At 35.5% G+C, this 22,528-nt stretch overlaps 1 protein-coding gene across 1 annotated transcript; it reads left to right on the top strand.

Moving 5' to 3' along the window:
• Nucleotides 1-1,328: 1,328 nt before the first annotated feature.
• On the top strand, nt 1,329-22,528 carry EMC2 (ER membrane protein complex subunit 2). Its single transcript, XM_010709234.2, has 7 exons — nt 1,329-1,370; nt 3,080-3,165; nt 3,336-3,395; nt 5,754-5,835; nt 6,979-7,089; nt 8,711-8,815; nt 14,980-22,528. Exons 1-7 carry the CDS (start codon nt 1,329-1,331, stop codon nt 15,064-15,066), a joined length of 573 nt encoding a protein of 190 aa, XP_010707536.1. The 3' UTR covers nt 15,067-22,528.

Consider the following 22,528-nt stretch of genomic DNA (forward strand, 5'->3'; position numbering starts at 1 on the left):
ACCTTGTGTTTTAATTCCCAGCTATTTTTAATACTTATAAAAATTCTGAGCCAGTTCAAAACACTTTGTGTTTCCAGTTCCCAGATTCTCCTTTGAATGTTAGCACCTGTTTGAATATCTGTGCGTCTTTGTCAAAGAAGAGTTCTCTGTAAATAAACTAAATTACCCCAGCTGTTATGAGGGTGTGGAGACTGCAGATTTCATGCCCACAAGCTGTTTTAATTTTGATAAGGGGATTGAAATTGGAAGTTGTAAGGACTACTTTTTTCAAATAGGAAACAAAATGTGTTATTTTGAAGAAATTTTATGTGCAGTTTAGAAACAAATAAACTCCATTTAAATGTATGTATAATTTGTCTTATTCTGAAGTGTTACCATCAGAACTTGGTCATTATGTCTTACCCCTTTACCCTTGATGCTTAATTAAATTACATGACATTTTTGTTATAGGTAAACATCAGCTGAAATCTTTGACGAGGAATAGTTGTAGCTTGTCCTTAATTAACATCTTGTTGTTCTGGTGATTTATGTTATTTGGGAGTACTGTGGGAGTACAGCCATGGAGAGAATCTGTTTGCAGGCACGTTTGGAAGACTTCCTTTCCATGCAACTGAAGGATTTATGTTAGAAATGAAAAAAGAAGATGGCTCATTTGTAGAGTGTTCCTGTTTGTTGTTGCAAATGAAGCTGTGAGATGCGTTGATTGATTTTATATATTAAACAGATTATTTCAGTTCTCAGGTTATTTTTTATCAGTCTTTTCATGGCTTTTTTCCCCTAAAATTTTGAAAATAGCAACTGAATTTTCAGTCCAAAAGTTACATCTTAAAGTAGCTAGTCTGTCACCTGGAAAAAACCTTCTGTCTTTGTAAGCCATTATTGCAGGCTGTGCTCCTTTGGCTTTCTATGTGGTTATCCCACTCCCTCTTCTTTGGGGTTTCCTGCTGTGGGTAATCCCAGCCCTGGGCGGGCAGTTTAATGCTGCTGCAGCACTTCCCCCACGGCAGGGGTAACGATCTGCTTCATGAAAACTCTCTTCATAAAATGTGATAGTCACTGAGTTAGTGTTTTGGGATTTGGGGTGGTATTTTTTTTGTTTTTTTTTGGTCTAGTAATAGTAGCAGTTGATAAACGTGTTATCTGTTTCTTGTTACACTTAACAAAAAAAACTTTAAGAAAGTTTAATTATGCTGTTATCTTTCTTTTAAAAGCTCTCTAATAAAATAAACAGTGTATACTATCATTGCAGTGATAAATGTGGTCAGCAGTTAAAACTTCCAGAGTCAGTTTTGGATTTTAGCCAAATGTCTCCCAATAAAAGTAGAAAGATGAATGTCATTTCACATGTTGCAGTTCGAGAGACGCAATGGGTAACAAAGCGACTGTGATAAACCCACCATGCTGCCTATATCCTAATTCTTCTCATTTTTAGGGATTGTTTTTCTACCTCTGCTTTGTGTTTAAACTGAGGAGTGAAATATTTTTTCTTTGAATGATTTTCACTGGATTTGCAATGAGTATGTACTTGGGGGAAGTGAAGAGAGCAAACTCAAAGGAAAGAATAAACCCACAGTTAGCATTAAAAACATCTTTGGTTATGCTGATTTCTTATGTTACTTGAAGTAGTTTACATAAATGATGCATGCACTGCAGTGTTCTTCCAAGATAAATGAATTTTGTCAAATGACATTTAAGAATAAGAAATTGCTTAAAAGAACAGACATATTTAAAACACTGTAAAAATATGCAAACTCTTTCAGGGTATATGTGAATGTAATCTTAGGAAGGTTCATCATGAAAAAACTAATGTGAGAACTCTCTGTTTCTGTGCAACCAAGACTTCTGTAAGACTATACCCAACTGAATAACCTCTCTGTAAGGAATGAAGTGGACTGAGAGTTATGAGGGGAATAAGCAGTGGGACTGTATTACAGGGACAGTGTACAAGTTTTTCATGAATATAATTATTTCACGGACAAAAGGCATCTAAGTGTGCGTGTACATGCAGATACATCATGCAAAACAGACCATCTGTCTTCTCGTGTCTGACAGCAGCTGTGATCACCCAGGGAGCAGGGCTTACAAGCACGGCATTTGGCCCATAGTGCTCTTTGAGGCAGGTTATGCTGGAATTTGGATCTCTTATTCTGTCAGATTCCGGATGTGATGACTTTCAGACTGGTGGTGGTGTATTGCTGTTTGCTCCAAACTCTGTCAGACTACTGGGAAGATGTCTGTTGGTTTGAATTACACCTTAAGTGCACCTGATTTAAAACTGCTAGAGGTCAGGAGTCTGTGTAACCGATGTATTTTGGAGACTGGGTAACCGATGTATTTTGGAGACTGGAATATAATAATTAGCTATTAAAATGCTGTGTATATTTTCTCCTGGTGGTCCGTAACAAGTCTAATGGAGTTCAAAATTTCAATACAGTATAATTATTAAGTGTTTGTTTTTACATTGTTTCTGTTGAAATACATATTCTGCCCACATATTGAAGTACTGTTTGCCTTTGCCATCAAAACAGCTTTTTTATATTCTGATTACATTGAAAGGCCTACTTTGTGCTCCAAAAGTGATGAGAAGCTTGTTCATGCACTTGGTGCAGCAATTAAAGATGGCATTTAGCACTTTGATGAGAATCTTTCAAAATGGCTGAAAGCCATATTTATACAGTGGCAACCAAGATGTATCTGTGAGATTCTCTGAAACTCGGTCACCACATCTCCTCTATAGTCTTGGACTTTGTGAACGACAAGGTGGGGGCCTTTGGAATGGCTGAAGATTAGCATCTCCTGCTGTTTTTTAATTATCAGAATCTGGACAGTCATTTCTTTGAATGAAATAATGCATACAGTTTGTGCCTCCAAAGAACAGCATACATAATGTGATTGTAAGAAAAGGTTTTCAGTCCCTCAGTGGGATGTCATAGGGTATGTTTATAAACTCCAACCTAGCAGTTGTTCTGCAGTGGAATTCCACTGGTATTGAGATAATAATTTGCACAGTCAAATTGCTTTCTTTACAAAAACCCAGGGAATTATGAGACCCTAATCCTTTATTAATGTCAACCCATAGGCAGCAAGGAAGCGTAAGATTGCCATTCGAAAAGCCCAGGGGAAAAATCTTGAGGCCATCCGAGAGCTGAATGAGTATCTGGAACAGTGAGTGTCTCACAAGAATACAGATTGTGTTTTGCTATTCTCATAAATCTTTTTAATTAAAATGGAATTTGCATTTGATTTGCGCTTTTCCTTCCATGTTGGTCATTTACAGAATCCCTCTACACATTCTTTCTTTCTGCCTTTTTTCCTCTCTTGTCTTTTCTGTACAGATTTGTTGGAGACCAGGAAGCTTGGCATGAACTTGCAGAACTTTACATCAATGAACATGAGTAAGTTGTTTGCGAAGTCTTCATAAGAAATGTTAAATTGAAATATGCTCTGTGCAAGTCAGAGACCTCAGTGATTGTTTTGAAGAACTGATGTTAGAAAGTATGAAGTCTCATTTCCAAGATAACAAAATTTCTCAGGAAATAATTAACAGCCTTGTCAGACTGCTAGGACATTAATAAGATATTTGATCTTAAAATGGAACAAATTTCATTAATCACTTGTATGTTTCATCACTTATTAAACTTTTTTTTTTTTTTTAAATAAATGTTTTAAGTGTAGCAAGGAACAGCACACGTTTTCTCTAATTTTTCTTTCAAGTGATGTTTTTAACTGGGTATAGATTTTAAATTCTTTGCCTCTAAAAACAATCGATCACAGCAAACTATGTGCAGTACTCTTATTTTCAATTAGCCTACCTCTGCAGGAACTTTAAGTAACCTTTAAAAAATAAATAAATAAAGCATGGATCCAAAGTTGGAGGAATTTGGTCGCCTGGGTACAAAACCCAGTGCAATCAAGAATGCTGGATGTTGTTGTAACTTGCTTATTGGATATTTAATGTTTTTGTTAGCTTTTTTTATTGCTGCAGTGACAGGAGGAAATCCCAGTGTGAGAGGATTAGCTCAAAGCCTTAGTGCAAGTTTTCTAATATCACAGTATTAATTCTAACCTCCACCCAAAGGCGTATCTTTTTCCCTCACTTCTTTAGTTCTTCAGCCCAGCCTGAATTATACCACATTGTTTTCTTCCTTCCTTTCTAGTAGTGAATCAGATTCTCCAGAAAGAAATAGCCTTTCTCACAATGATGAAAAAATTGTCCACCATCTACCCCGTTCATAAAGAAAGCATCTGCTAAACTCTTTCACATGCTGACTTAAGAATTAAATATTGAATATATGTATATGGTTAGAAATATATTCAGGCAGTGAAATCTCTTTGTGCATGATGCAATGGAGCAAACATACGTATCCCATTACACCATTACAGTTTTTTCTTTTTCTTTTTTTTCCTTTTTTTTTTTTTTTTTTTTTGTCAACAGTCTTTATTACAAAATCGTGTAATAAAACTTGAGAAAGAAATTGGTTTTGCTTGTGTTTGCTTTGGGCTGTAATTCAAAAGTAAAAAAACTGAACTTTCTCTAGTTCATTGAAAAAATTGACTGTGCTCACTGTTTCCTTTTTAACCATCATTTATTATTATAATTATTTTGATGTAGATAAAAGAAAATGAATCTTGTGTAAAAATGCAGCTAATTGCTAATTGAGAAAAAACAACCATATTATCAGTTGTTCAGCAGTTTCAGAAATTCTGCCTTACTGGTGAATTCACCATGGTGTTAGTATTGTTCATAAACATGCCTTATTTAACAAGATGTACGTAATCCTTAGTTCCACATTTTGTTTTGATGTAAGGAGTGTGGCTTCTGCTTTTGGACAGTCAGATTATTATCCTTTTATTTCCAAATTAACTTTTGAAATATATACGTGACTGTTACAATAAAAAACCCACAGTTTGCTTATTCTAGGAAATAAGATTTGACTGTTTGTGTTTTAATATTCTTATTGTTGCTGAGTTGCTTTTACTCTGATCATATCTACCAACACTGGCGTTATAAACTTTGTCTCTGAATTTTAGCATCGTGTCATTTAAGCTATGAGCATCAATGCTATCATGTCTCTAATATCCTGCAAATTCTAAAGGAAAAAACCCTGTTAGTTGAAAGATTGTGAAGCTAGGATTTCTATTAACCCAAACAAACACATAAGATTATCTTTGTAATTTATTTTGGAGGGCTTTCATTTAAAGAACAAATACTAGAATTTCTTTTACAATGATAACATGCTGTTATTTCGACTGGGGTAGCGCTATTTTCATACGCGTATATTTAGACTGTCTGAGTTTTACTACTGTTCTGAGGGGTTTCTGTGGTTGAGTCTGAGTAGATAGCTGACTGACAATGTTAACCATGTTCTGATATATAGTGTGGAGTAGGAATCACCATGTAGCTGAAAAATCTTGTAGGAAAAAACTAAGAACTACTTTGTTTTGTGTTTTCTATTACATAATGCCTGTTTCTACTTATTACTTTTGTTAATAAGAAATGACACATACTAGTAAAAAAGGCTAAATATTTCTGCTTTCCATATACATTAAAGCCATTACATTTCGTGTATTTTTCACCGTTCTTAATGTAAAAAATTTGTGGTTTCAAACATGACTTAAAAATAAAACGCTTCTTTACATTGTGAGTCATGGGGAGTTACAAAACAAGTAGGGCTCCTTTTATTGTACTGTAAAGAAACTGACGTAAGCTGTGTACTGTTTCATTTTTATGTCGCTGTTATTATATTCTTCAGATATGCAAAAGCAGCCTTCTGCTTAGAGGAGCTTATGATGACGAATCCACATAACCACTTATATTGTCAGCAGTATGCTGAAGTGAGTATTTTTCTGAAAAATCAGTTATGTTTGAATACATATTGTTGGTTTTTTTTTGTTACTGAAGCGGTGAAAATGGAATAAAAATTTATTTAAATTTTCTCTAGGAGATTTAAGACAGTGCGCAGTGAATGTTAACTTCTCAAAGAACTTCCACGCTAAGAAAGCCATTTTGTTACTCAGTGTGACTTAACTATAAATAAGAGCTGAGGCAGGAATTACTGAAGATAAAAATTCCTTTTAAATAGGCTATTCTTGTTGAAGTGTTTATTCACTTTTCAAATTAACTGCATTAGAATTTAAACTTTTCCACAGTACTGGATGGCTATGTATCATAACTATGAAGCTATAATATATTATCTAGTACTGTGGAGCTAGATCTTGGAATCCTTCACAAAGGAAATTTTGCCTGAAAGAACACTCACTGTGTGAAGAGAGGATCCTCTGAAGTCATATCTCTAGAATTTTAGCTAGTTGTAACCATTTTTCAGATGTGTGATATTTTTTTTCCCTAAATTATGCTTTAACTACTTGGAATGGATTTGATTTGTTTTGTTAGCATGGATAAAATTGAGTTAATATCAAAACTTGAAAGTCTAAATAGCCTTGTGATAGAAAAACTATGAAGCATGTCTTCTAATAGTTTTCTCCTTTTGTTGCTCTAATAGCAGTCAAAATTAATAGAAAAAATAATGGAGCGATCTTTAAACTTTGTGTACTATTTTTCAGTAAATAGCTAATTAAAGACAATGTGTTGCATAATGTTATAATGTTGTGCTGAAGGAATATAGAGTTAGTACAGATTTGTAACAGTCAGAACTTAGATTTAAATTGAAAGTCCATTGTAATTTCATAAGAGACTATCCCAAGATTGTAAGTATTGAAAGTGCAAAATAATCACTTTCTTTTTTATAGTAGCTGATTTAAATTAACGTTGGTTTTCCCCACAGTTAAATATTTTTACATTAATTCACTGAAAAGAGTTCAAGTTTCTCCCAAGCCAATGTTTGGCCTTTGGTAGAACTCACCTGGAATATCATGTCAAACAAACCTGACAAGAAGTTTCATAATAACTTTGAGTCAAAAATGAATGATTGAAAATATGGATGATGTGCAACTTTCAGGAGCCTATTGTTTTTACAGGTTAAATATACTCAAGGGGGGCTTGAAAACCTAGAGCTATCAAGAAAATATTTTGCACAAGCACTGAAACTTAACAACAGAAATATGAGAGCTTTGTTTGGGCTTTACATGGTGAGTTTGTTTTTTTCCTCATGTTAACGTTTTGTAAGCTATAATGCTTATATATCATCCTTTGGTATTTGCTGTATGTTCTTCTTTTTGGTTTAACATAGTATTTAATAACAGTGTTAATAGTGTCAGCTATGAAGTATGAACAGCATTATGCCAGTGATCAAAAGTGATAAAAAGATATTAAAGCTAGTTTCTGTATTCCAGTATGTGCATCTTGATCCCAATCCCAGGTGGGGTAATGATACTTCATTATATCAATTTTCAAAGCATTTTTTAAGAAGTTTGAACTTTTCAGGTCAGCTTTTTTCAGTAATTTTCAGTTGCTTTTGAAAATGTTCTCCTGTGGAAGCAAACTCTTGGCTCTCTATGCTTTCCATATATAAACGCAAACTTTTTTTTTGACTTCTTGTTCCACATGTCTTTGTTCACATAATTTGATCACTGATTGATATAGCCATCTTCCAAGTTTGTTACACTATCAAACCATCTTTCAAGTCAATTTCATCAAAGATCAGTTCATTTTTTAAATATTTTATCATTCATCTTTATTATTTGGAAGAATTTTCATTTATGTCAAGCCCTTTTGGGCTTTAGTACTCCCAGAGGCTTCACTTGCACAATACTAGTAGGTGACTTAGGCTAATCCATCTTCATCCTCTTTAAATGTCTGTAAATCCCCATGTTTATGAGTTCACTTGTGCCCCACTGTAATTTCATCACCAGATACCAACTCTCCTTTGTTATCTATACAGTGTAATGCCTTACTGACAAGCATAGCATATGCTAGTTCTTTTGTACTTACCGGACAGGATAACCAGATTGCAGCAAAATTTCCTCAGCAAGTCTGCTCACACAGTATCAGCCAATAAAATTTGCATTATTTTCTGTGCCCTTGCTGGCAATAAATACACATCTGTACGTTTTTGTTTTTTGTTTTAAGTTATGACACCTGTGTGTGTGTTCTTACCTCTTTCTTCTTTAGCAGCCTCCCCAGGGGTTGACCTTTCCGATTTCTGTTCTTATTTTACATTGAGTAACTCTTGGACCAATCACTGGAGCATTACATTAATTTAGAAATGCTTTGAGAGTAGACATTTTCTGCAACTTGAAGAAGCTGATCTATGCATTTGTTGTATGTTTTCTTAGATGAAGTACTCTTAAGCTATAATTCTTACCCATTTTTCCATAGAATTATAAATATTAACACATGAAGGTAACTTTTTGCAAGGGATTTAAAATCATACACTTCTCTGCAGGATGATGAACCTCTGAAGAGTATCAGCACACTATAACTACTTTCTTTTTTCCAAATGTTGCAGAGGAAAATGGCAATTAGATACACGGACAGAGCATTTTATATCTTCTCTGACACATCAAATGGGAAAAAATAGTTTGTAACTTTTAGTTTAGGAAATTAGCTGATTATGTCCAGATTCTGTTCTTAACTCAGTACGTACCTGGACTTAAGTCTGGTTTAGTGAATTAGAACAAAAAGTAGTTTAAATAGTTTAGGTAATTCTTAATTGAATGCTGTCTACCAGCTAGTAGTTTTTACTTATTTATTTATTTTTGTGCACATACCTTTAATAATTATACTGTTTTTCTACTTTTTTTTTGCTAGTCTGCAAGCCATATTGCTTCCAATCCAAAAGCAAGTGCAAAAATGAAAAAAGATAATATGAAATATGCCAGCTGGGCAGCAAATCAAATAAATAGAGCCTACCAGGTTAGTATCTAATTATTTTCTGATGCTCTTAATATTTTCTGTAGTTCTTTCCTGCACTTTTATCAACTGCTGTTCAGTGGGTTAGATATAATAAGTGTAAATTTTTTCAGTTTTTTGCATTCTACTTGTTTGTCTTCCTGGAAGCCTTACTTAATAAAAGGTTGATACTTTACAGTTATTAATTTGTATTACGTATAAGCTTTATGCATTTCTTTTTTAATTAAATAGTTACTGTAATGCTCACTTCCAAGACTCAGTTCTAAAGTTATGTATTTTAATAAAATTTAGTATGTCTCAATTCTTAAAATTACTTGGTTATCTACTTCTTCTTCACCAGAAATCAAATTAAAATTTTAGAATTTTGGTTTCTTTCAATTTAATCTTAAGGAATATTATTATTAAAATCATACTTTAAATTGAATAGAATAGTTTAATTGAAATGGGCTTTCAAAGGTCGTCCTGCCTAGTCAAAAGTTCAAGCACATTCGTGAGGGCATTGCCAAGTGCCTCTTGATTCAGGTTGGACGTTAGGAAATATTACTTTTCCCAAAGGGTGGTCAGGTGCTGGAGCAGGCTGCCCAGGGAGCTGGTGGAGTCACCATCCCTGGAGGTGTTCAAGAAACTTTAGCTGTTGTACTGAAGGACACGGTGGGAAATATTGGTGATAGGCAGATGGTTGACTGGATAATCTTGTAGGTCTTTTCCAACCTTGGTGATTCTATGATTCTATATTTCTAATGATTACTTTAGGGACCCTTTATCTGTAAAACTGTGAAAATGTAGACTTTTTAGACCACGTTCAAAGCTTATTACAGTCATCAGGAGTCTTTTCAGGTATTTGAGAAGTCATGTAGAAACATTTAGATTTACTTTTGTTTACTTTTTTTTCCTCTCCAAGTGTGAATGAAAACACATTTTAGCTAATAGGTTCTTCTGTCCTTCCATCCCAAACATAATATGTCTATTTAACTCCTTACAGATATTCTCTAGCAATCAAAGCTTATGTTTATGAGCTTAACATCTATAACAAACGGTTCAGTTCTTCCCAGAACTTTTTTTCTGAACAAAAATGTTGGGTTTAAATGAAGAGACTTTACTTGCATGTAATTGTTCATTTCTGTCTGTAATATTTCAGAGTCCAATAGTTATTTTACTGCTGCTGTTCAAAGTTAATGCTGCCAAGTGGCTTTTTGACCAGCTTTATCTATTACTGAGTTAAATTAGGATTTTCCTTTATGACCAGTGCAATTTTCCTAATATTGTTGTGTCAATCCACTGCCAAAAGTGCAACTTTTGTGACTGACATGTTCTTGACGTATTACAATTTTAAAGTAGTTTTCACTTCCCCTGATTAAGCCTATAGCTTCTGACTGTACTGTGAGGAATATCTCTTTAGAAGCAGTTTTGTAGGAAATATGTTGTGTCTCTGAGGACATAATTAAGCTTTTTCTACTTGAATGCATAAGTTTTCATCCTCTGTTTTACTATTTAAATGAGTTTTTACGCTTGATTAATCAACCATGTACTGTTCATGACAAGAAGGTGTGTACAAATTACAACCTTCATCTCATTTCTCATAAATAAGCAGGACTTCTTTTGACTTCATTATGTCTAATGTTCTAGTAAGAACATTATTGATGGAAAACATAAGTACTGTAGGATTTATGAGGGAAAACCAAATAAAAAATTGAAGAGCAGAATACACGCTAAATTTACCATTGACAGAATAAGACAAGTTTTAAAAGATGTCCAAATGTTAAGTGAAAACTATTATTCCATGTTTTACGTCTTAATTAAACAACCTGCTTAGATTAGGGGGGGTTTAAACATATGTTTTAAGGGAGTATTATGACTAAAGTTTCTGGTTGAAAGTGCGAGTAGACATCCCTTAGCTCTTCTGGGAAATGGTCTCCTTCAGGGTACATCAGAATGAGAGTATAAAGTCAGTGTTGGCTGTGGGTTGCTGGCATACCAAGACTAAGACCTAGAAACGCATCTCCATATTCTCATTATAACAAAAGTGTAAGTGATAGTTTGTAGTTACTTGACTCAGAGTGAAATAATCTTTTTTTATTCCCCCACATGGCTTTCTGTTAGCATCACAATCTCTAAGGAAATATGAATACTTCTGTTGTTCTTTTAATTTTTTTACTGGAAAGCATATTTTCAGTATTTCTGTGAAGTTATTTTGGAATTTATGTGAAGAATATTTGGTTGATGCTTAGCAGCACGGGTCACATTAAGACAACTATGACATTAAAACACATGTCGTAAGTTCTTTGACTTTTGTGATGCATTGCATAGCTTAGCTGCTCATTTTAGCTGTTTGGAACATGAAGTGACAAACACCATATCCAACTGGAATTACAGAGGGAGTTTAGCTATGCAGAAAATCATATTTATTCAGCCTAGAATTTGGTGAGTAAGTGTTGTGGACACGCCCTTCATCCTCAGGGTACCATGAGAAGCTCTAGTGACCAAAGCTGTACAGGACTACCTCAGCCCTGCCCTACTGAGCTTGTTGCTCTGACATGATTTTGGAAGGCTTGGCCACTCCAGTTTTTATGTCAGGGACTTACACCAACTGCTACACCAAATAGTGTCTGGTGATGTAGTAGGTGGGTGGCACTTTCCTCTACGAGTCAGTACTCTGATGTGTTGCTCCCCTAGTTTATTGAGTGGTTGGAAATTTTCAGCTTTCAGACATAAGGATGAAACCTCTATGGCATTTGCCAGTGAAAGCCCTCACAGGCTCCCTCCATGAGTGGAGGATTGTCTAGCCAGGTTATAAGCTAGTTACTTATATTGTCTCTATAAATTCTCCTCACTTTTCCTTGCATTATCCAAAGCTCTCTGCAAAGTGAAATGAGACCCTTAAGAGTCTGTTGAGCTTGGCATCAACTTCTTTTATTAGTTGGACCTCCTTATGCTGTTGAATGCAGTTTTTCCTTGAGTCATAGTCTAGAGGATGAGATGCATTTAGAATCCTGACATGGGTGCCAAGTCAAATTATATGCATTTGTGACTTTAAAATTGCTTTCAAGCAGTTGTCTTGCAATGAGATTTTTTTCCCATTTTGAGTCTGGATTTTGTACTTGAAGCACCAGCAGTAGAAATAGTAATTTTGAAAACCTGCTTTATTTTTTTCAATTCAGCACTGGCTATAGTACCATGGGTTTTTTTGTTGTTGTTTTTCATACCATTTACTTGAAATATTTTTACTGCTCCCTTCATTTTAGTTTATTTGGTGACAGGTAGTTTCCTTTGGCACTTGATTTTTGCTTTTCCTGTGCATTTTTGTTTGAAATCTGAGGAATGTTTTAGTTTATTGTCTTTTTAAAAATCAATATTTGTGTGTAAAAAGAAAACCGTATTTTTACCTTTGCCAGACTGTAAAACAGTGTTTCTACAGAAAAATGTGATAAAAATAGTTATAGGTAATTTTGTTTGGTTTGGGGTTGTGTTGTTAACTTTTTGGTTTCTAAAGAGCATCGAATAGCTGTGCTTTATGTGGTTAGTATTTTGATGTTATATGTGTAACCATGCATGCTGACTACTGCTTCCCATCTATGCCTAACTTGGGAGGTGAAGTAGTCAGGTTTTGTACCCAGGGCTGTTACTTGCATCTGGAATTGCTGGCTGCTAACACTGTCATTCTCTAGGCCACTTAATTTTGACTGACTGAGTGAAAAGAAAAAAAAAAATACATAGATACTGATTATTTGAAGAACTGTTGTTTTATCACTGCAAAACTCTGGATTATTCAGTTTGTGCTGATCCTGTGGAGAAGACTGTCATTCTTGTGACTGAGAACATGAGTCCCACTGTTACTTTAACATTGGAACAAACTGTGGCTACCTCTGGTGCTCTTCAATTAAGTAATCAGTTTAGCATGTCTTCTGGTAGAAGCATTTCAGCAGAGGCAGGGAAGGTTGATTAATGCTCACAAAAATCTTAAATGTGATCCTATTTGTAATAGTTTTTCAGATATATACTGCTTTGGTACATTGCTAAATTCTTCTGTGTTAGCAATCCACGTGGTATTTATGGTTGGAGAGGTGATTTTGTTACAAACCATTTGGGAAACAGAAAATTAGATCTTGATTTTGAGAAATGGATCCTGGCTCAATCAGTCAAATTGCTATGTAATGGCAGAATAGACAAAATAATTGTTCGTCAGGGTAAATTTGAAGTGATTAGATGTCCAAGTATACTTGTGTTTGTTATGATGCAGAGTTTGATTTTACTTGTTCCGTTTCAAGTACATGTCAATATCATGAAGGCAGCCACTCCTGAAACTAACAAGTAGTGTTTTTAAGCTAATATCTCGTGTCAGTTTTGTTTTCAGCATCTCTAAAGAGAAGTAAAATAAATACAATTCTTACTTTCAAGCTTTCCTCTGCCTGCTTTCTGTATGTCCTACCAAACATGATGTTTGATCGTAGTATATTCAGACTCCTGTGCTTCTTTATTTTGTTTTGGAAGTCTTTGAATAAGAAACAATTCTCCTGTGGAAGATTTTATGTTCTGTTTTTACTTTTGCTTGTTTTGATGAAAGGGCCTGGACCTCCCGAAGTATCAGCTTAGGACTGCTCTTGTTTTGGTTGAAGTTCGAGGGCATTGCATTAATTTCAATTTCTTCTCTCATCTGGGAGAGTCTAAAGAAAGCTTTGATTTTCCTTTAAAGTTGACTATTGCAGGCCATTATGAAATCTTTGCAACCTGGAAAATGGTACATATTGCTAGAATAAAAGCAGGGAATGTCAGTTAATCTTCTGAAAATATGAAATGTGAAAATATGGAGTTTTCAGTATGTCCCCTAACTGTGAAGTATTGTCACAATAACTGAGCTTCATTTTTCTATTTCATGTGAAATATCTTTTCATTTGTGTACTGAAGCTGTTTCTTCAAGATCAGTACAGATGCAGAGTCCTAGTGTTAAATTGTAGGCTAGGGGTCAAAAGCAGGTTGACAGGTCCTGCAGCTTGTTGCTGGTGTGATTTTACCTGGGTTTGATGACTTAATCTTTCTTAACAGGTCATGAAGAGTTTGCTAAATTAAGTTAATTACAAGAGAGAAGGGGCACATTATAAATCAAGGGCAAACTATGCAAGACAGCAGTGGTATTTGAAATAAAAAACATAAACACTCAATAATTTTTTAATTTTAGATGTTAACAATTAGGCAAATAATAGACTATTTTACTAACTGCAAGTTACAGTTACTGCTTCTATAGTTTCATTACCACCCCAGCCTCAAATGCAAAACTTTTTAAATGAAGGTGTATTAGAAATGATTGAGAGTTTTGTTTGACTGAAGACCAGTAAAATCAATAAATCCACTGTGCTCAGTGTGACTGATGAGTGATGGGAGCCATCACTACAGTTAGAATACTCCTTTTGAAGTCAGCATGGGGTAATCAGCAGCTCCTCCCCTTCTTAGCCTTCCTTTCCCAAACTCGGCTGCAAATATCTTAGAGAATCTAAAGCCATAACACTGGAAAATAGTATTTATAAAGCTGTATTTTTCCTTGTTATCAAGGCAGAGTTTCAGATCAAAGCAGAATTTCAGATGCTCTCTGAAATTGCTGTTGTAACAGTAGGTTACAATCAAACATGAGGTCATTACTTCAGTTACTTTGAACCATAAAATGTAATTATAGGATGATTGCATTGTTCTGCAGTAGATTTTGATAAGTAGAGCCTTCTCTGTCTCGCTGTAACTAAAATAGAAAATAAATCATATTTGTAATTTAAACATTAGCAAGACTTGATACTTAAGCTAATCTATTTTCAATCACATCAAAAATTAAGTCAAAATTTGTGTTAAGACTCACAGGGCAAACAAAAAAACGGGAAGATCTCTGTCATTAGAGAAATGTTCATTTTCAAAGTGGAATATTTGTTAATACTCAGTATGTAAATTCTGATTGAATGATTGAAGTTAAGATTTCTGTTATATTTTCATTACTTAATAGAGGAAGGATGATATACTTTTGTTCTAGTAAAAGCGATGAGGTTTTAGTGTAACACTAAAGAGGCTGTTCTTTTGAACAGTTAATAATTTTTAGGGCTGTTTTTGTCATACTTGATGCTTAGAACCTTTATTTGCACGGAGTATTTTCTTATATATGAAGAAAATATATTTACTTCTTTATTTTTTAGTTTGCAGGTCGCAGTAAGAAAGAAACTAAATACTCCCTGAAAGCAGTGGAAGACATGTTGGAGACCCTGCAAATCACTCAGTCTTAGGTTGGCACAGAGAGGTCCAATATTAAATTTTAAGATTCTTTGATCAAACTTTAATAACTTCTGGGTTATGTTACTCCAGTACTGTTAAAAATTAATTTTGTATTGATTAATGTGGCTATCTAAAATAATGTTTTCTGAGAAGTAAAATGCCTATTTATTGCTGCTATCTGAAATGTGATGATACCCACTGAAATGAGTAACTTATCAAAGTAGATGACATAAAGAAATGTAATGAGTTGCACAACAGTCTCTTTAGATTTTGTATGTACAGTACCTGCTTTTAAGCCATAATTTGTAGAAATAAACTTGTTAAATGACTAAAAGGAATTACAGTGATGTATTGAACTTGTCAATGGAAGCTACAAATTTATATGGAGATTAATAACATATGTTAGAAAATGTTATCTTACTTGAATATTTAAGAGTTAAAGCATGCTACAGATGTATAATTTGTTAACTATTTACCATACAAGAAGAGATTATTTTGCATGAATACACTTTATTAGAGGAAAACATTAATGATTTTATGAATTATTTGATATCTGCTATTGTAGAAATGGAGAGAACTTTTTGTATACTTTTCTTCAGAGGGTCTCCTGTACTGGCTTACGGCCAGAGACATTTGTCTCTGTGGCTTTCTGGGCAAATGCTTCCATGTCCACTTAGTTCTCCACCTAGTAAATATATGGGGTTTTTTGTTTGTTTGTTTTTGTGTTTTTTTTTTAACTCCTTTTGTGTGTCCTTTGTTGTACACATGTTCCACATCATGAATTTAAAAAGCATCTGAATACAGGGACTGCCTGCTGGTCTGTTTCAATTTTACAGTACCTACAGTACTGCTGTAAACTATGGCATATGAGCTCCTCTACAGTAACCAGGTGTACCCGCAGTGTAAGGATGAGACAGGTTGTTCTACTGCCTTATACTTATGGAAAATGCAAGTATTTTTACATCCATAAGCATGAAAGATCTAGTGCACTGTAAACATGTGTCATATTTGTCTTTTAGGAGCTTGTTTGTTTACTCAGATAACTAGCCAGCCACCTTAATCCATGCATTTTGCAGTTCTGGTACTTTTGACTTGTGCTCCTTCTGTGGCACAGCTATCATTTATGACAGCTTCAGTCATGTTACGTAACAGCAATGTAAGCCTGACGATTCGAATAAAAATAATTGCAATGTCATTTTCCTGATTGTTGCTAGCACCCAAACTGATCAGATCTCCGAGTTTACACTGCCTCCTCTATATAGGTTAAAGTCTGTGCATTGAAATGTCCATTTTATAGCCTTGGGATTGGAGTAATAAAGCCGAGCTCTTGCTTAAAAACAAAGTGTCGACAAAAACTTCCCCTGCGAGTTCAAATCTTGAAAATGGTGGTTGTATGAATTCATGCCTTTGGGAAACATAAGATCTCATTCTTAGTATCTATGAAATACATTATTAGCAGTGAATATAAGAGTGTGACAGGGTGGGTGCTATGACCTGAGAGTAAATTGTGTCTAGAATCCTACATTAACTTGTTTCAGTGCTTAGGAATTACAAAACTGCTATTACTGTGCAGTATTATTATTAAATTACCTAGTTTTAACCTATAGAAATTGTATAACGTTATTTTCAGGTCAGTTAGTGAATTAATGTTTGCAGATAGATTACGTATATTTCAGGTGGAAAACCAAGTAAATCTCATACGTGAAGCTATGTGCATTTCCGTTCAGATTTCTACTCTTTTACTGTATGAGTGTGCCATCTAGAGTTTTAAATCCTCAGTAGTCTTGTTTTTATTTTACCTACATCTCCAATAATTTGGTTGCATTCTAAAATGAAAAATGATGGGAAGCTGTACTGTAGGAATCACTTAGACTAAGAAACAGTTCAGTAACCAGAGTTTATTCTGTACAGTTGGTATTTAGCCTCCTATTATATTCCCTTCCTAAATGTAAATATACATTTACAAAATAAAGGGAATATTCAGTAAAAATCTGTGTTTTTTACTGGGAGTGTTACAGTAGACACTGTAGCACAAAGAAACTTAAGTTGATCTTTTGAGTTTGAAGTGTAGTAGAAGATACACGTTGTAAAGCTTCACATTGAGAGTTATCAAACTGATTTGTATAAAGTGATTAATGCTACTGAAGTATTTTACTGTGTGGAATTTGTAATGATGAACAGCTCACATATATTTGTCACTTACACAAGGAATTTGAATTATGCAGCTGAGGTTTATGAGATTTTAACTCCAAGGTACCGAATTATTGCGCAGCAGGCAACTGAGGTGCTGGAAAGTGTTGTATCTCATGCTTTATTCAGAGGCAATTTATAACAAGGAATTTAAAATAAAATAAAAGGCTGTGCATTGTTTCAGTTAACAGAAAAAAACTTGAGACCTTTGCAATTATTAGTGTGTAGCAATGATTTAAGGCTTTACTATTGTGCCTTTAATAGTAGGCTTGATGTGGGGGGCTAAGTCTTATCTGTTGAAGTACGGGTTGTTGAAGTGCTAGCAAAAGCTTTGGTTCAGCATTTGTAATACAAATTTCTGGTGACTTTTTCTGGTCTTTTTGCCTGAATGTTATACAGTTATATTCTCTTGTCGAAAAAGTACTTGTTTAGAATATATCCCTAAATCTCTGAAATTTGGAGCCCAGAATATCTTGCAGTTGCTATTGGAAACTCTGTTATTAGTCAACGGAGGACTTCCTCTTGGCAGCGTTGTATTTGTGATGGCATCCATGTTTGCTAGTCACTGCATTTACAGTGGAACTTGTATTTCAGCCAGCTTCAGAAGGGAGTGGGAAAGGAAAGCAAATTAAACTTGACTTACTGGCATGAAATTGTTAGCTTCTTGTTACTTGCAGCCTCATCTTCCAAGAACACCAACTGTAGCTGTAATCAGGTTTGCAGAAATAATCCTTCTTGTAACTCAAGAGCTTCCATATATTCAGCTGTAAAACCGGCGCTCCATTAAAATCTAAAATATACCAATTTCAGTTAAACAGTGCTGTGCAGTGTGCACTTATGCTGGAACTGGTGGACAGAGCAGAACAGCTCTCTCAACCTCACTCATGTTAGTGTTGGAGTAGAGGAGCATCAGAACAATTGTTTAATGTTGGGACTTTTTTTTCTAGGAAACTAATACTACTCTAAACAGTGTTTCAAGACATAACATTACTCACATTGCTGACTGCTTGAACAGAACTTTAGGACTATTATTTAATCACAGATATTTGAGTCTTTGTGGAGAATAAAGTACTTGATATTAATCTTATCTGGAATGACTGTGGACCCACAGAGGCCTGTATCTTCTTGATAGGCACCAGCTGGAAGTTAGATTTAATCCAGAAGCTAGTTTTCAGAAATCGACAGTAATCTACCTGCCTCTTCATGATCAAACAAACAAAAACTCAGAAACACCCCAAAAAATCACCCATGTCTGGTAAAGAGTTGTTTTCCAATTGCTGAATATGAAATGGAAGACCTTTATCCATAAATTTAGTAGGTTATTTTAATTTAATTTGTTCTGTGATTAGAAAACTTTCCCTTCAATATAAAGTAGCATCAACCTTTGAACACTTGCCTAGAATGCAGAACGTCTAGAGAGCAGTGCAAGGACTTGCTCAGCCTGTGTGCCACACTAGGACTCTATAACAAGTCTGAAAGAAAATGTCATTCATCTGTGTTTAGGATCCCACAAGTGAGTATTCCTGGTGTGCAGGCATCTGTCAGCTGACAAGAGCTGAATAAGACCAGACCAGTACAGCCCATCTGCAGGGTGGGTGGCCAGAGCCCTAGCTCCTGAATCTTCACCCAGCCATTGGCAGGGTTGCACATCAGCATCAATCTGCCTGCGGGATTCTGCCCTTCTAGAGACCTTCATCAGCATTTTACTTCTATCCCCCTTGGCCTCCACTTGATAGGATTCTTGCAGATGATTTATGCTGATGTGCAACCTTACCAGTTTTACTGGAAGGTGCCGAGGTGTGAGGGTAGAGTTGAATCATTTTGCTGAATAGATCCTGGATCTTTAAAGCTTTTGCACTTTCTTAACTTCAGTGCATTGAGTTATTAGTGCACACCTAAGGGTCAGAACAGAACCATTTACCTTGGACTGAAAGGACATCAAGCAACAAGACCTGTCCTGTTAAACATCTGCAGTCTGCTTAGCTTGTTATGGATGCTTGATAAAGAATGTCAGTGGATTTTATCATGCTGAACCATGCGCAAATGTGTAGCAAGATGTGTTGTTTGTGGTGTCTGTAGTTTAGTTCTTGCGATCACTGGACCGTCTGCTGTGTGTGAGAGAGCATGGAGTGAAAACTTAGTGAAAACATTTCCAGATGGGAAGCCCTTTGTCCAAGGTCAGAGAGACAGATGAAGGGGCACCTTTTCGGTTTGCATGAGTCAGCGTAGCTCCAGTAGTTCTCTTTCCTGTAAAAGATCACAAAGATTGCTACATTTTTGTATGGCGTAAATAGTGGAAGAGCTAAGACTGTATTTAAAAAAAGAAATCCTGAAAAAAATCATTGTACTCCTCTTAGTTTAGCTGTTTTCAGAGTGACCTTGTTGATGTTAGGATTTGTCATGCCATTTGGCTAGCACAGAGGCATCCGCCTCAGGGCTGCCAGTGCAGAAAGACACGTTTAGAGTGACTGTTCTCTTGGGAAAAGTTATTGATGGGCTTCCATCATTGCAGGTCATGACCTATTTGCATTGGCAATAGAAGCACTACTTGCCCCATTGTCAGTACTTGCTTAAATAAGATTCCTCTTAGGATTAAGGCCAGTTTTCCCTAAAGAACGAGGGATCTTTTCCTCAAATGTAAATGGTTGTATTCTGTAGCAAGATTTTAGCTTTTGGACATGGTGTTTGGAAGTGAAACTTTAAACCAGGCAGATGTAGTCCTCCGGGGAAGAGGCTGCAAAAATCAGCACTGAAGCAATTTCAGAAAAGTGAGCAGCAAGTAAAATTAACCATTACTTGTGTTTATTTAGGTAATTGAGCTTGACACAGTGGTGTGTCTGACAAGTTGGTTTGTGTTTTTTATTCCATTAAATACAGATATGACACTCAAAGCTGTCATTGGCCATCTGAGACAGATTGTTTCAGTTTAGACTTTGGAAATCAGTAAATGTGAATAGATCGCCACGTGGGCAGCAGCATAACCAGAACACTTCTTCTGGACAGCTGTTGGAGTATGTTTTGTTTCTTAGAATCAAGAATGAAAAACATGAAAAAAATATTAATGGGTCTATTGAAAGTCAGTAAATGCTATGTCCTTTTTACTCATTTACATTTTCTTCATTGAATAATTATGGGTTGTTTGGGCATTATTTATTGGCATGCTTTATTGTAAGCTGGCAATATATTTGAAAGATTCAGAGGCAGAATGAAAAATCTGAAAATAATGTAAAACCTTGGACTCGCTGACTGAAGTTGAGATGAATTATTTGTAAAATGAACACAGAATTCCTGTTTTGAACATATTAAGAACATTTAGTGAATTGTAACAATGTTCTAATTGTAGCCAGGCCAAGCTTTTTGATCAAAACTTCCCAGAAATGTGATGTCTGTATGGAGCCAAAAACTCTAATAAGCGTTTAAGTAAACTTTGATTTAGTTACGTGTAGGCCCCACCCAGCCTAAGGAAAAAGCTTTTGCTAATATGGATATTTTATTCTTCTTGGGAAGCTCCCATATTCAAGTAACATTGAGCCTGATTAGTCATATGAAAGAAGTGAGTGCACCTATTATCAGCGTAGTTTCAAGGAACAACAAGGGTTTTCCAAACGCAGACTGTCTTCTTAGTAAAGCAGAGATGTAAATGTGGTCATTTGGGAACAAATTTAAGAGAGGAAATCGATAGATGATGCCATCATCTTGTGAGGGAATTGGATGAAGAAGTCTAGCGAGAGATTTATGTGTTTTTCCTCAGACTCCTTTTTGTAAAGTCTGCTGGAGAAAAAGCCCTCTGCAGAGAAGGTTCATTTAGATTGGCTGCATTTCAGCTATTTAACTATTTAACAGAAAGTGAATTTTGACAAGTGCCAATCCGACAGACTGATGAGCAGCTGATACTAGTGCAGGATCAGGATCCTCTTTGGGTTCCAAGCAGAGAGCACCTGGGCCATCTGTAGCTGGGTGGTGGGGCTTGCCACCCTGCTCTAACATCTGCCTTTAGGACATGAGCAACCTTTTACAATGTCCTTCCAGTGCTTCCTTGTGCTGTACAATATTCTGAATAACTTTGTTTATAACATGAATAGTGCTTTAAAAAAAAAATTTAAAAAATTGAATGATTTGCTGGTTCAGAAGGTATTGATAATCTGATTTATTCACACCAGCTCTAGCCAATGTACGTACAAACTTTTTTTTTTTTTGTGTAGCTCAGAGGCCCTATTTCTCAGTATTTAGACAACAAAGTAACGGATTGAATTCTTAAAGTCATAGCTTCCATTTGGCCTTGCTTGCACATTTTTTATTTCATTTTTTGAGAATCAGACCACATATTTAAGTGCTTAAGTGCTTAGACATGGATTTGATTCTTAAATTTAGGCACCAGCTTTTCTTTTTTCTCCTAATCTTTCATTTGCCAGACTCTTAAATGGAAGCATGATGATAGTTTTCTAAGAGTCCCTGGCTGTGTATTTGTAAACTATTGAAAAATACCTTTTTGTTTATGGCCATATACATCTATACATTGAATCACAGGAAGAAAGCAGCAGATGTGGTAGGTGATTGATACAATGAGAACAACATTTGGATCAAATTAATGCAAGGACAGCTGTGAAGACTGAAATGATAGATTTTAAAGAGGTAAAATTCTGCTTGAAATACAGAAGTAACAAAGTTTGTGCTGTGACAGGCTCTGGAGCCACGTGGTCATTTCTTCATGCTCCTTCCATTGCTGCAGCCTCTTTCCTGTTATCTCCCACTGGTAACATCTTTTGCTGTGTTTTCTGTGGGGCAGGATTTCTGTTATTATGCTGTGACCATCCACGACATACCCAAGAACTGAGAAGTGATATCTAGCCACTTCAGGGTGATTGTTTTCCCTGTTATTTTGTTTTGTTTCCATTTCAGTGATGGGCAAGGACTTGGGGCGTATTCTTTGGCAGTGAACAGAAAATATCAGAAGGCTGCCAGATGTTGGCAATCTTCACCTATTTCTGATCATTTCAAGTAAATGAAACAAAGGGACAGAAGACACTGGGAGGATGCCTGTCTGCAGTCAGATCCCAAGTGGTCTGCAGGAGGTATTGGAGCTGACTCGTCAGTTCTACCACAGGGCTGGAATGGAGGGGAGCAGGTCTTCTCACTTTGACCTCTCTCAATAAAGAAGACTATTTAAATGGGAAATGATATTATTAAGGACTGGCCAGAATGCAGGAATTTTGTTTTACAACAAAATTGAGGTTTTACTTTTGTTTTTATTTGACATCAGAAAAAAAAAAAAAAAAAAAAGAA

This window comes from Meleagris gallopavo, chromosome 3, assembly GCF_000146605.3.
Source record: "Meleagris gallopavo isolate NT-WF06-2002-E0010 breed Aviagen turkey brand Nicholas breeding stock chromosome 3, Turkey_5.1, whole genome shotgun sequence".
NCBI classification, from domain to species: Eukaryota; Metazoa; Chordata; class Aves; order Galliformes; family Phasianidae; genus Meleagris; species Meleagris gallopavo.

Bases quoted from the DNA above. Each gene is read 5' to 3' on its own strand.
- EMC2 (XM_010709234.2), top strand. From the start codon at position 1,329: ATGAATGTCATTTCACATGTTGCAGTTCGAGAGACGCAATGG. The intron at 3,396-5,753 runs GTAAGTTGTTTG...TATATTCTTCAG, and splicing joins CTTTACATCAATGAACATGA to ATATGCAAAAGCAGCCTTCT. The intron at 5,836-6,978 runs GTGAGTATTTTT...TTGTTTTTACAG, and splicing joins ATTGTCAGCAGTATGCTGAA to GTTAAATATACTCAAGGGGG.